Source organism: Hemitrygon akajei, chromosome 4 (genome assembly GCF_048418815.1).
Source record: "Hemitrygon akajei chromosome 4, sHemAka1.3, whole genome shotgun sequence".
In the NCBI taxonomy this organism is placed as follows: Eukaryota; Metazoa; Chordata; class Chondrichthyes; order Myliobatiformes; family Dasyatidae; genus Hemitrygon; species Hemitrygon akajei.
Window position 1 is genome coordinate 179,026,351 of NC_133127.1, and position 15,443 is coordinate 179,041,793.

The 15,443-nt window shown below is 42.3% G+C and overlaps 2 protein-coding genes across 4 annotated transcripts in view; one reads left to right on the top strand and one right to left on the bottom strand.

Annotated features, from left to right (window-relative positions):
• gabra5 (gamma-aminobutyric acid type A receptor subunit alpha5) overlaps positions 1-13,877 on the top strand; it is an 81,133-nt gene extending 67,256 nt beyond the window's left edge. For all 3 annotated transcript variants that reach the window (XM_073044111.1, XM_073044112.1, XM_073044113.1), the window contains 2 exons: positions 741-952; positions 13,278-13,877. In XM_073044111.1, the coding sequence (XP_072900212.1) occupies positions 741-952; positions 13,278-13,571 (506 nt within the window). In that variant the 3' untranslated portion in view covers positions 13,572-13,877. The remainder of the gene's footprint in view (positions 1-740; positions 953-13,277) is intronic.
• Positions 1-15,443, bottom strand: part of gabrb3 (gamma-aminobutyric acid type A receptor subunit beta3) — a 669,933-nt gene that overhangs the window by 572,485 nt on the left and 82,005 nt on the right. The window lies entirely within an intron of this gene.

Below are 15,443 nucleotides of genomic sequence, written 5' to 3' on the forward strand. Positions count from 1 at the left end.
GGGTAACGTGAAGTTATTTCTATTCTTTATTGCTGTATGAAAGCTCATACTGGAATACATTGCATCAAGTCTGATGTGGAGATTGCTGGTTGAGCTACACAATATCCCAATAGATGAGGGGGAAGGTGGTTGGGCGCAGGAGGGGGGAACCAAGAAAGAAGTTGGGAGGGGATTGATGGAAGAGAAAATGGGCTGAAGAAAAAGGAATCTGATAGGAGATGGCAGTCAAGTGTGGAAGAAAGGAAAGGAGGAGGGGAAACTATAGGAAGAAAAGATGGGAGAGAGACGGGATTACCAGAAATAATAAAAAAATGATTTTTGACATTTAATGTCTCATCAGCAGTTGGAAATAAAAGGATTCTGAACTTTGATATCTTCAAGTTCTGGTAATCCCTCTCTCCACTCTCCTCTCTTTTTTTTAATTCCCCATTTTGGTTGCATCTCACTCCTTCCCTTTTCCTCACCTGCCCATCACTTCCCTCTGGTTTCCCTCCCCTTCCCCTTTCTTCTATGGTCCACTGTCCTCTTCTGTCAGATTCCTTCATAAACCTATTTATCTGGTCCATTGATCCCCTCAGCCCAAATTATTGATGGTTTACTCCCTCCATAGACGCTGCCTGGCCTGCTGAGTTCCTCCAGCATTTTGTGTGTGTGGCTCAAGATTTCCATCATCTGCAGAATCTCTTTTGTTATTATTGTTGGTGTTGGTTGATGTTTTCCTCTGATTTTATTTTCTGTAGGTGTAACCACTGTGCTGACAATGACAACACTGAGCATCAGCGCAAGAAACTCATTGCCAAAAGTCGCATATGCCACTGCAATGGACTGGTTTATAGCTGTGTGCTATGCATTTGTCTTTTCCGCTCTCATAGAGTTTGCCACAGTCAATTACTTCACCAAACGAAGCTGGGCATGGGACGGGAAGAAAGCAATGGAAGCTTATCACTCTAAGGTAAAAGTCTTCAATGTCCACTTGGTACTTTCGTCAAAATTTCATTCTTAGGCTTCAGAGCAGAAACTTAGGTGCAAGAGCTTTTAATTAGAGGCAGAGTAGGACAGGAGTGTCAGAACAAGCATCAAATTATGTCTGAGTTACTCACAAAAGGGGAGACCATGGTCCAGAATTTGTACCTGCAGCAAGCCATCCATTGACATATGTGGAAAGTATAAACTTGTCTTTTGTTGAATTGCCATTATCATCTTCCACCACTAAGCTTATCTGATCTTTGAAGGCAAGGACCTCATGGTAACTTGTCATTGTCCCTGAAGCATGGGAGCTAATATAAGCCTATCCATGGAACAGCTACAAAAACATTGACAACTCGGCAGGAATGCCTCCGCTTAATCAGCTGTCAAACATCTGAAATATAGATGTTTCTGAATGATTCTGATGTACAAAAACATTTAAAATCAAACAAAAATGTTAAAAATTAGTAATTTACACTTTAATGTCAAATTAAAACCTTTAAAATATTTAGCTACATTGAATTAATAAAATGTAAACTTCCCAATAAATATAGCCATTGCTCTATAATCAAATTGCTCTGCTATTACCACAAACTCCACTCTTCTACCAGGCTCCACCAAGCATCACTATCAGGCAAAGAATGGCCAATGAGGTTGAGATTTTGTGGGTGTGTGGTCATCTGAACTGCATGGCACATTCATGAGGACTTCCAAGTAGTTTCATATGGAACATCCCCATAAAACCTTACTGTTGTAGATTTGTGTTCTTTATTTAACAATGATAACCAAAATAGTTAACCTGCAGATGAAACAATGGAACTAAACATCTGATGTTTTTTAGAGCACCTGGAATTTTCATTCACTGTGGCTATATTAAACAAATTGGGGAAATAAAACAGAAAGCAACATTATAAGCATAAAAGTGGTTCATTTTATAAAATTGATTCCTTTTATGTAATGTTTTCCTGAAAATAGTGCAAATTGCCTCAGGTACAGAAGATTACCGATACTATTATTGTTTTAAAGATAATCAAAAAAGTCTCTGCATTGAGCAAAATCCCATAAATAGCAACAAGTTAATCAAACCATGAGGGGGAGAAAAAGAAAAAAATTGCAGATAGTGTCAATATGAACAGAAGCTAGAAAATGGTGGTGAAGCCCATTAGATTAGGTGACCTCTTGTGGAGCGTGAATCAAGTTCAATGTTTCAGTTTAATAAACCCCTTCAGTATAGGAGCCATGTGTCTATTTCTATCTGCATTGTATTATGTTCCACACAGTAGGCTTATTCAGAAAGACAGAAGGATTGGGATCCAGCGAAGTTTGGCCGAGTGGATTCAGAACTGGCTTGCCTGCAGAAAGCAGAGGGTTGTGACTAGTGATGTCCCACAAGGATCAGTTCTGGAACCTCTACTTTTTATGATTTTTATTAACAACCTGGATGTGGGGGTAGAAGGGTGGGTTGGCAAGTTTGCAGATGACACAAAGGTTGGTGGTGTTGTGGATAGTGTAGAGGATTGTCGAAGATTGCAGAGAGACATTGATAGGATGCAGAAGTGGGCTGAGAAGTGGCAGATGGAGTTCAACCCAGAGAAGTGTGAGGTGGTACACTTTGGAAGGACAAACTCCAAGGCAGAGTACAAAGTAAATGGCAGGATACTTGGTAGTGTGAAGGAGCAGAGGGATCTGGGGGTACATGTCCACAGATCCCTGAAAGTTGCCTCACAGGTAGATAGGGTAGTTAAGAAAGCTTATAGGGTGTTAGCTTTCATAAGTCGAGGGATAGAGTTTAAGAGTCGCAAGGTAATGATGCAGCTCTATAAAACTCTGGTTAGGCCATACTTGCAGCACTGTGTCCAGTTCTGGTCGCCTCACTATAGGAAGGATGTGGAAGCATTGGAAAGGGTACAGAGGAGATTTACCAGGATGCTGCCTGGTTTAGAAAGTATGGATTATGATCAGAGATTAAGGGAGCTAGGGGTTTACTCTCTGGAGAGAAGGAGGATGAGAGGAGACATGATAGAGGTGTACAAGATATTAAGAGGAATAGATACAGTGGACAGCCAGTGGCTCTTCCCCAGGGCACCACTGCTCAATACAAGAGGACATGGCTTTAAGGTAAGGGGTGGGAAGTTCAAGGGGGATATTAGAGGAAGGTTTTTTACTCAAAGAGTAGTTGGTGCATGGAATGCACTGCCTGAGTCAGTGGTGGAGGCAGATACACTGGTGAAATTTAAGAGACTACTAGACAGGTATATGGAGGAATTTAAGGTGGGAGGTTATATGGGAGGCAGGGTTTAAGTGTCAGCACAACATTGTAGGCCGAAGTGCCTGTACTGTGCTGTATTATTCTATGTTCTATGTGTTGTACGTTTATTAATTTTATTATGGTAGTTAGTCACATGGGTGGGGGCATGGTAAAACTGAAGAGCTTTAGTTAATATATTCATGCTTGGTTCAGTTAGAGCTGTGGAATGAGCCGGGTGATAACCTTTTGTGTTCACCACTTAACTTTGCTTATAGCCATGTAATTACATTTACCTACTTTGGAAAAAACTTAGTTTCTTAAGAAAGGATCGAGTATATTCTTCGACTTTGGAACTTTGTTTGGGGATTGCATGGAAGCACGTCATACAGGGTTAATTCCCCTCCCACTGTGTTTAGTCTCTGTGTGGTGTTGGTTTGCTTGAGTAGCCGCTAAATTACTAAAAGTTGGAAATCAGATTGGCAGAGAACTTGAAGGGTTGTGAAGAACTAAGTGGAGGTCTGTGCTAGTGTGGAGGACAAGAGAGACTGAATGTCAGTATGTGTGCTGAGAGAGGATTGTTAATTGCACCTGATCTGTCTGAGGTAGGTGTATTAGAAGGTGAGCACGAATGCTTAAATAAACTATATATATCACTCTCAGTTGTGGCGTAAGAATGGTGGGCAGCAATTTGTTTCTGTGCTCAAAGTTGGAGGCATGCTTCTCAAACCAAGGTTACACTTCCACATACAGTGGGATACTTCTCCACAAATACTGCCCAATAGAGGTCAATCGTTACTTTTAATCTGAGATAGATAGATTTTATTATTGACCAAGGGGATTAAGGGTTAGGCAGGGAGGATGAAAATAGGCCAGGGATCAGGCATGACATCACAGAATAGCAAAATAGAAAGGCTAAACATCTAGTCCTGCTTCTTACAATCCTCTGTTAAAATTGGAGGGATAAAAATCTAATGAGTGTCTGATCTAGATGTATATGACGATGTCTATATGAAGGAGCTAACCATGCATGTTAATTTTAACTGGATTATTTCCAACAATCAACACTAACTGAAATTAGAAATATTTCTTTTGGCAAAATAAAAGTGCATTATATTTTCATCATTTATTGAAATTTAATTTATAAATTTGTATTTCCAAAACAAATTGAGTCAATATGTAGCTAAAACAAGTGCTAATTTAAATGAATCATAATAGTCCCCTGTTGTGATTTCATTTAACACCTGCAGATTTATTTCAATATTAGCTATGGAATCTTTTTATTTATATATTGCTTGTGCATTATGAATATTGGGAACATATCTTTAATCATCACAAGAATTTTTAAGAGAAGGCTATAAAACCCAGCCAATTAGTCACCTGTTGCTTAAGAAATAAACCTTGCTTGTGACCCACATCTAAGTTACTTCCTTCTACAGAAAGGTAAATAATTGTCACTTAAGTCCAGGTATATTGTTCATTATCATCAATTTTCTTAGTAACCTACTTTATTTATTCAGTTCCATATTAGCCGAAGAAATTTGACCTACTTTACCCGCTTGTTTCCAAGCGCTTTATCAGCTTTCTAAAAATGGTGCCAGCAGACAGTGAACAAGTTGTGAGCTCGAATTTTATTTATTTATTTATTGAGACACAGCGCGGAGTAGGCCATTCTGGCCCTTTGAGTCACACCGCCCAGAAATCCCCCAATTTAATGCAAGCTTAATCATGGGACAATTTACAATGACCAATTAACCTACCAACTGGTCTACCTTTGGACTGTGGGAGGAAACCCACACGATCACGGGGAGAATGTACAAACTCCTTACAGGCAGCAGCGGAAATTGAACCCGGGTTGCCTGTACAGTAAAGCGTTGTGCTAACCACTATGCTACCATGCCGCCCGATATTATATTTTATGTATTTTCTGAACCTTGGGCATTTATTTTCTGTATTTTTTGTCTTCCACTCTTGGTTTAGACGGGGTTTGAAGTTGCATTTCTTGTTTTCATGCAAAGCTGCTTATTTAAAACTATATTACCCAGCCCAATTGAAACATCAATATAGCTAGTCTGTTTGAGACCAGAGTCAGAAAAATTATATCACCAACCCTTTGCACACATATCAAATTCCTTTCTTTGTTATTTTGACAGAGGCATTAACCTATTTATAATGACTAACTGGTTTAATGCTTCAGTGAAAATAAATGAGAGTGCAAAAATTTTTGCATTTTCAGAGTAGCTTCACCAGCAGTCAATTCTAACCTGTGTTTTACTCATCATTCTGAACTGAGTCAATACTATAATTGTTGTGAAATGACATTTCATTGACAATACATTTGAAATTAATTACAAATTTATGACAATTCTATTGAGACCATTACAAACTGCAGCTTTATAAACAGTCAGCATGATAATTGTATTTTCACTTACATTGTTCATCATTAGAATCGAGCTCTCTGCCTTTGAGTAAAGTTGATAAGGCCATAAGACATAGCAGCAGAATTAGGCCATTCAGTCCTTCTAGTTTGCTCCACTATTCAATCATGGCTGATTTATGATCCCTCTCAACACCATTCTCTCCACATAACCTTTGACGTCCTTACTAATCAGGAACCCATCAACCTCCATGTTAAATATACCCAAAGATTTGGCCTCCACAGATGTCTGTGGCAATGAATTCCACAGATTTGTTACTCTCTGGCTAAAGAAATTCCTCCTTATCTCAGTTCTAAGGGGATGTCATTCTATTGTGAGGCTGTGTTCTCTGGTGCTAGACCCTCCTACAAGAGGACACATCCTCTCCTCTCCCACTATCTAGGCCTTTCAATATTCAATAGGTTTGAAAGAGATCCCCCCCCCCCCCCACCACTTATTCTTCTAAACTACAGCATGTACAGGCCCAGAGCCATCAAATGCTCCTCATGTGTTAACCCTTTTATTCCCAGGATCAATCTTGTGAGCCTCCTCCGGAACCTCTCTATTGCCAGCACATCCTTTCTTAGAGAAGCAGCCCAAGTTTTCTCACAGTACTCCAAGTGCGATTAAGATTAAAGATTATTTAAGTCTATAGAATGAGATTATTTGTGTCATAGGCCAATCACAAATTTATTTGTTTATAGCTCCAATATAAGGTGACAAGCCTCACTGGAGATTCTTCTCCAATTACTCTACTATAAAGAATACAAATACAATTTAAATGTGAATAATATGCAACATTGCCAGTTTCGTCAAAGACATATTCATTTAACACCAATAGTTGCTCGAGCTGTCTGGTCTTCTTTCACCAATCTCTTAAATTTGTCAGGTCAGCTTTGTTTTAACTATGCTCCTAAACTGTAGAACTCAATGCTTAAAACTATAAGGAATGCAGAGTCAGTAGACTCTTCTAAACACAGGCCAAAATCTATTTATTTAGCTTTGCTTTTAACAAACTTAATTTTGTCTTTTATTTTTATATTTGTACTTAATACCATTGTAAAGCGTTTTGAAATATACCACCTGAATAAAAAAGTGCTCTTTAAATAAGTTATTATTATTGTTAATAGTTCAATGTACTCCTTAGAGGAAAAGAGAGATTCCAGTATTTTATTCCCAAGAACCCTTCAGATTAATAATGCTGGGAACTACCTTCATTATTTACCAATTTACTAATGTAAACAACATTGGATAAACAGCGAACAAGTAAATAGACATTGTACAAACGTGTCACAAGGCCAGTATCTGATCGTGCACTTCAATCAAAGCATTTTGCAAATAGTAGTTCTCTGCAACAGTTCACCTTCAAAATTCTCTTCCTCAAAGTGTATGGAAGCAGAGCATTTGAATATTTTTAAATTAGATCTACCGTAGATAACTTCCTGATCAGCAAGTTGGTGGGATAGGGGGAAAGGATTACCAAAGATGGACATCTGGCACTTAATTCATTAACTGAATTTAAATGCCTCAGTTGCCATGGTGGGTTCTGAACGGAACAACTAAAGACTTAAAACTATCCATTCCATTCCCTGTAGGCCTGTCCAGCACTTCTGGGCTGCCTGCAGGTTCGTTTTCAACATGTAAGAGGAATTTGGTTAAGTGCATGGATGGGAGGGGTATGGAGGGCTATGGTCCAGGTGTAGGTCGATGAGACTAGGCAGGATAACAGTTTGGCATAGCCAAGATGGGCCGAAGGGCCTGTTTCTGTATTGCACCTCGGAACAAGAAGGCAGCGGGAGAGCACCTAATGATTTCCAGCGGGAAGACATTTTGAGTTCTCGGGGGAAGAGAGAGGCCAGACTGCGCAGGCGCGTGACGTCAGCCAGTTGAGCGCGAACAGTTTAAAAAGAAAGCAGCCATATCCAGCGGGCAGCGTTGGGAGCGGGCAGCGGAGTGAAAGGGGTTTGGCGCCACGGGCTTTGGCGGTAATGGGATGAGGTGAGGCAGTTGTTGATTGTAAAGGGAGTTAGTATGTGTGTGAGGCCAGTTTTCTGTGGTCGGTGTCAGATATGGGAGGTCCTTGAGTCTCCCGGCATCCCGGACAGCCACATCTGCACCCGGTGCATCGAGATGCAGCTCCTAAGGGACCGTGTTAGGGAACTGGAGCTGCAGCTCGATGACCTTCGTCTGGTCAGGGAGAGTGAGGAGGTGATAGAAAGGAGTTACAGACAGGTGGGGTCACTCCGGGGCCACGGGGGACAGAGAAATGGGTCACAGTCAGGAAAGGGAAGGGGAAGAGTCAGGTACTAGAGAGTACCCCTGTGGCTGTACTCCTTGACAATAAGTACTCCTGTTTGAGTACTGTTGGCGAGACAGCCTACCTGGGGGAAGCGACAGTGGCCGTGCCTCTGGCACAGAGTCTGGCCCTGTGGCTCAGAAGGGTAGGGAAAGGAAGAGGAAGGCAGTAGTGATAGGGGACTCTATAGTCAGGGGTTCAGACAAGCGATTCTGTGGACGCAGGAAAGAAACTCGGATGGTAGTTTGCCTCCCAGGTGCCAGGGTCCAGGATGTTTCTGCTTGCGTCCAAGATATCCTGCAGTGGGAGGGAGAACAGCCAGAGGTCATGGTACATATTGGTACCAATGACATTTGTAGGAAAAGGGAAGAGGTCCTGAAAACAGACTACAGGGAGTTAGGAAGGAAGTTGAGAAGCAGGACCGCAAAGGTAGTAATCTCGGGATTGCTGCCTGTGCCACGTGACAGTGAGTATAGGAATAGGATGAGGTGGAGGATAAATGCGTAGCTGAGGGATTGGAACAGGGGGCAGGGATTCAGATTTCTGGATCATTGGGACTTCTTTTGGGGCGGGTGTGACCTGTACAAAAAGGACGGGTTGCACTTGAATCCCGGGGGACCAATATCCTGGTGGGCAGGTTTGATAGAGCTGTTGGGGAGGGTTTAAACTAGTTTGGCGGGGGGGGGGGTGGAAATCAGAATGTGAGTGCAGGGATTAAGGTAGAAGGACAAGGGCATGATGCTAAGAGTTCTGAGTTGATGAGGAAGGACAGGCAGGGGACAGAACATAATTGTAGCCAGTTAAAGGGGTTGAAATGTGTCTATTTCGATGCTAGGAGTATTAGGAACAAGGAGGATGAACTTAGAGCATGGATTAGTAAGTGGAACTACGATGTTGTGGCTGTTACTGAAACTTGGTTGGAGGAAGGGCAGGATTGGATGATGCAGGTCCTGGGGTTCAGGTGTTTTATAAGGAATGGGATGGGAGGTAGAAAAGGGCATTGCTGGTCAGGGATAGTATCACGACTATAGAAAGGGAGGACGCTGCAGAAGGAGTGTCCATGGAGTCAGTCTGGGTGGAAGTCAGAAATAGGACGGGATCAATCACTGTGCTGGGAGTAGTCTATAGGCCCCCAAATAGCCCTTGTGACACTGAGGAGCAGATAAGCAGGCAGATTTTAGAATGGTGCAGGAAATACAGGGTAGTAGTTATGGGAGATTTCAACTTCCCTCATATTGACTGACACCTGCTGAGTGCAAGGGGGATAGATGGGGCTGAATTTGTCAGGTGTGTTCAAGAGGGATTCCTGACACAGTATGTGGATCGGCCGACGAGAAGAGAGGCTATAAGGGATCTAGTTCTGGGTAATGACCCTGCTCAGGTGACAGACCTCTTGGTGGGGGAGCATTTTGGTGAGAGTGACCACAACTCCCTTAGCTTCAGCATAGCTATGGAAAGGGATAAAATCAGATGAAATGGTAAAGTACTTAACTGGGGAAGGGCTAACTTTGAAGGGATGAGGCAGGAACTAGCGAGAGTAAATTGGAAACAGATGTTCAAAGGGGAAAGCACAGAAGTACTGTGGGAGAAGTTTAGGGACCATTTGAGCTAGGTTCAGGATAGGTTTTTCCCACTGAGGCAAGGGAAAAATGGTAGGAAAAGGGAAACGTGGCTGACAAAACATGAGGCAACTCGTCAAGAGGACAAAGGAAGCATATGTTAGATATAAGAAGCAGGAAGTAGGAGGGGCTTATGAGAAATATAGGGTAGCCAGGAAGGAGCTAAAGAAAGGACTTTGGAGAGCTCGAAGGGGGCTTAAGAAGGCCTTGGCGTGTAGGATTAAGGAGAACCCCAAGGCATTCTATGCGTATGTGAAGAATAGGAAGATGACAAGAACGAAGGTGGGACTGCTAAAGGATAAAGAGGGCAACATGTGCCTGGAAGCGGAGGAGGTTGGGGAGGTTCTAAATGAATACTTTGCTTTAGTATTCACAAATGGAAAGGATCTTGATCAGGATGAGGTCAAAGTAGAGTGGGCCTATGTGCTGGACAATGTGGAGATTAAGGAAGAAGAAGTGCTGGATCTTCTTAAAAACATTAAGATTGATAAATCCCCAGGGCCAGATATGATACACCTCAGGTTGCTGTGGGAATTGAGAGAAGAGATCGCAGGAGCATTAGTTATGACCTTTGAATCCTCTTTGACTGCAGGGGAAGTGCCAGAGAACTGGAGAATGGCAAATGTAGTTCCCTTGTTTAAAAAAGGTTATAGGGAGAAACTTGGGAACTATAGACCGGTGAGTCTTACGTCGGTGGTATGCAAACTACTGGAAAGGATTTTTAAGGATAGGATCTACGAGCATTTGGAGAAGTACAGTCTACTCATGGATAGTCAACATGGCTTTGTGAAGGGAAGATTGTGCCTCACAAGTCTGATTGAGTTTTTTGAAGAGGTAACAAAAGAAATTGATGAGGGTAGGGCAGTGGATGTGGTCTACATGGACTTTAGCAAAACATTTGACAAGGTCCCTCATGAGAGACTCATCCAGAAAGTCATGAGGCATGGGATAAGTGGAACCTTGGCTGTTTGGATAAAAAATTGGCTTAAAGGAAGAAAGCAGAGGGTAGTTGTGGAAGGAAAGTATTCTGCCTGGAAGTCGGTGACTAGTGGAGTGCAGCAGGGATCTGTCCTGGGACCCCTGCTATTTGTGATTTTTATAAATGACCTGGATGTAGAGGCAGAAAGATGGGTGAGTAAGTTTGCGGATGACAAAAAGATTGGAGGAGTTGGGGATGGAGCTGTAGGTTGTCAAAGGTTACAAGAGGATATAGACAGGCTGCAGAGTTGGGCAGAAAAATGGCAGATGGAGTTCAATCCGGACAAGTGTGAGGTGATGCATTTTGGAAAGACAAACCAGAAGACAGAGTACAGGATTAATGGTCAGTTACTTAAGAGTGTGGATGAACAAAGGGACCTTGGGGTTCAAATCCATACATCCCTCAAGGTCGCTGCACAGGTTGATAGGGTAGTTAAGGAGGCCTATGGGATGCTAGGCTTCATTAACAGGGGGATTGAGTTCAAGAGTAGGAAGGTCATGTTGCAACTCTACAAATCTCTGGTGAGACCGCACTTAGAGTATTGTGTTCAATTCTGGTCACCTCATTATAGGAAGGATGTGGAAGCTATGGAGAGGGTGCAGAGGAGATTTACTAGGATGTTGCCTGGTTTGGAGAACAAGTCATATGAAGCAAGGTTAGCAGAGCTGGGACTTTTCTCTTTGAGCGTAGAAGAGTGAGAGGGAACTCGATAGAAGTCTACAAGATTATGAGAGGCATAGATAGGGTGGATAGTCAGTACCTGTTTCCCAGGGCCCCAATAGCAAACACCAGAGGGCATATGTACAAAATTAAGGGAGGGAAGTTTAGGGGAGACATCAGGGGTAGGTTTTTTACACAGAGGGTTGTGAGTGCCTGGAATGACTTGCCAGGGATGGTGGAGGAGGCTAAAACATTGGGGGTATTTAAGAGCCTCTTGGACAGGCACGTGGATGAAAGAAAAATGGAGGGTTATGGGTTAGTGTGGGTTTAGTACTTTTTTTTTAAGGACTATATGGGTTGGCACAACATGGAGGGCTGAAGGGCCTGTACTGTGCTGTAGTGTTCTATGGTTCTATGTTCTATATCATGAATAGGGAACTGGGGTATCAATCAGATCATGAATAATCTTATTAAATAGTGTAGAGGTTGAATTCCATATTCATATATTCATAAATATGTTTTATGTAAACTTTTATTCTCCATGTTGCTTCAGCTTTACAGGGTATGAAATAATTGTGAACTAGATGGCTAACTTTACGCCTTGTGGTGTCAAGTTCAAATCCCATTACAGCATCTAAGATATTTTAATTCAGTTGTTAGAGTAAGTGATAGACTTAAAGTTAATATCAGTAAATGTGACTGTGAAATTAATGGACTGTTGTAAAACAAAAACTAACTGGTTCATTAGGGGAGAAAATGTGGTTTCCTTTGCATAGCCTGTGTGGCAACAGCAACAGAACAAAGAGATTGGCCAAGCAATTTGTCTTCTTCATCCACATTATGTGCATGATGTCACTGGATTCAATATAATTCATATTCAGAAGATGAGTTCAGTACATGTACATTGCTACAATGCAGGGAAAAATCTCAATTATGTTGTTTTATCAAGTACAAATATCCTGAATAACTTCATATTGATTTTAGATTTGTGTTTAATTAAATATTGCACCCAGAATCTCACACTGATCTGATATTATGAGACCCCACAACTTCCCTGCTGGCTCTTTGGAAGTTGAAGCCTGGGGCTCTGGGAATTGCTCTCTGGTACCTTACTTGCTCTGTGCAAACACATTAGTGGTGATAGTTGTAAAGCTCACTGTAAACTCAAAACCTAGAGCTTCCAAGGAAATCTCAAGTCTCCCCATGGTGTAGTACTTTGGATTGTACACAGAATGCTGTGCAGATAAGTTTAGTCGTATCATGGAAAATGTAATTTTCGAACATGGCTTCTCCTCATTGCAAATTTTGCCATTGTTAAGTGGAAAGATTTTTTATTGCTGCCTGAAAATTATACTCAGCTGCAACTGAAGATAGGGGTGGTGGGGCTGGGGGTGGGCTAGAGGCCTGTTTGACGCACAGTGGCTGGGTATCCCGCCTTTTTGAAACAAGTGCAGAAATGCTCAATAATTCTGAATCGGGACCACATTAAATCACCAGTTTCAATCCCCAGAGACTATTGGTGTGCACTCAGGGAATTATGTCAGGTCTTAATTTCTTGAAGGCCCTGTTCCCACAAATCCTGTTCCATAGATGGCTCATTAGAAGACTTCATCTGTTCCAAACGAGACCGATTCTTCTTGCCACTCCTTGCCTCCTCTCTCCTTGTAACTCCAGCACCTCAGACACTTTTGCACACTTTGAGGATGAGGGGTCTTGATATGGTGGAAATGAAGATATTTCCTTTTGACTGAGAATGCAGAACCAGGTGGTCACTGTTTTTAAAAACAAGGGGTCACCTATTTACGGAAGAGATAAATCGCTTGTTTTTGCCTGAGGTTTTGGAACACTTCTTCAAGGGGCAGTGGAAGCAGAGTTGTTGGATGTTTTCAGGGCAGATGTGGAATGATTCTCAACGTAAGACCAAGTGAATGAATGCTGGGGGCAGCGAGGAGTGCAGAGATTAGATTAAGGTCAGGTTGACAGTGATTTTATTGAACAGCCTCAGTTCAGCTCCGAGCCAAGTAAACATTGCAGAGTCCACAGACGTAGAAATATACGCACTTGTAATTTCAACGTCACTTTGCTTATTTTCCAGAAAAAAGACACCCTGGCAAGAAACATGAACAATGCGTATGCCATTGGGGGAATGACCTACACCCCAAACATTACAAAGGAGCCTGTCATACCCAGCATCTCAAAGAGCACGACTGTGCAAATGAAGGCGGAGGAAAAGGCCGCTGAAAGTAAAAAAACTTACAACAGCGTCAGCAAGATTGACAAAATGGCCAGAGTTGTGTTTCCAGTCTTCTTTGGAATCTTCAATTTAGTTTACTGGGCAACTTATCTGAACAGAGAGCCAGTTATAAAAGAAGCCATTACTCCAAATTAACTGCCCAGACGAGTTACTGTACAGCATTCAATCTGTTGACCCTATCCCTCGACACTGATGTAAGCAGGGAAGATTTTAAGCGCCTGACACTTTTATACTGTATGATTATGGAAAATATTTCAGACCTTTTTTTCATATTTCTTGCATGTCACAAGCAGATTTCCTTTGACAGTTTCCAGATTTAACAGAAAATGAAACCAGGGCACAGCAATTACTTTAAGAATGCTGCAATTCAAAAAAAAACACACAATGATATTGAACTCTGATTTTTGTGTATGCTGGCTGAAAATAAAATACTGGAAATACTTATGGAATTCTGTGGCTTAATTTGACAGTTCCCTTTGAAAATGATTTTTTTTTAAATTTACTGCTTGTTACACCGATGGTCCTGAGACCAACAAGGAAGGTCCTCCATCTCTGGTGATGTTCAGGGCTACATTCATCATGGCAGAAGCTTCTTTTCAGTTTTCACTACTGTCAGCTGTACAAGTCCCAGATGGAGGCTCAGGAATACCATCACTTTCAGATGTAGAAGGATTCTTCATTGCTGTTTCCTTAACAATTTTGTTTTCTCAGTCAGGTGGATAGCCCTGAGCTGAACCCCTGAACCTGGAGGACTGGTGGACCACTCCTAGTCTGTCCTCAAACCTTTGACCTGTTTAGCATGGAAGACTCTACCAAGAGCCAAAGCAGAAAACCCTGACTCCAGACAACATAGCTCTCCGGGTCATTGAGGCATGCAAGCCTCTAAACATGACAAGGCTGTGGTCATTGCGGAGAATGAAAATGATCAGATGCACTGACAATGAATTCTCCTCTCCCCCACCTGCCTGTCACCATCCCCCCCCCCACCCCTCACCTGGATCCAGCAGTCACTCATTAGCTCACCAATCCCTACCCTTTCCCTGCATATTTTCCTATTAGCTATTTCAAAAGTTCAAGTTCAAATTTCAAAGTAAATTTATTAACAAAGTATGTATGCATTACACAGCCTTGAGATTTGTCTCCTCACAGGCAGCCACAAAAGAAAGAAACCCAAAATAACCTGTCAAACACCCAATGTGCAGAAAGAAAACAAACATCATGTCTATAAAAAAAGAACCCATAGAAACAATAAAAGAATCCATTAAAATAGACCGTTGAACACCCAATGCAGAGAAAACAATAACTTCAAGCAATAGTGTGCTGAACTGAAGTCCACAAAGAGAGTCCATTAAATCAGCATAGTTCAGCACAGAGCTGAGTCAAGTCATGGAGCAGCGATCTGAACCGGCACATCCCTTGCCTCAGACCCCGTCACCCTGACCTTTTCAGTCTGGTTGCTGCGTGAAACTCCAACCAAACATCAGGTTTGATCACCTTAATACGCTCTGGGGCCATGACCCTGCCACCTCGTTTCAGCCTGTACCTGTCTTTTCTGATGTGGCATGGCACTTAAGTCTCCATCCAAATATCCAGCTCGGTCAACTTGGTACGCTCTGGTGCCAGACCTCGCCGCCTCGATTCAGCCTGTTACTGACCTCTTCGATTCAGCACGGCGCTTAAAATGATCGAACGTCGGGTCCTCCTTGCTCTCAGTCCCCTCTATCTGTTCTCTTCATGTCAGATGAAGGGACTTGACCAAAAGCATTGACTGCCTATTTCCCATCACACATGCTGCCTGGTCTGCTGAATTCCTCCAGTTTTTTCATGGGTTGCTGCAGATTCCAGCATCTGCAGTCCCTTGTGTCTGATAATGAATCTGCTAATGTGGTTCTTAGCATAGAATAAGGGTTCCCAACCTTTTATATGCCTTTGGACCAAAACCATAAGGGAAGGGATCCATGGACCCCAGACTGGGAACTCCTAGCCATAGAAGAACGTGTAGTCAGG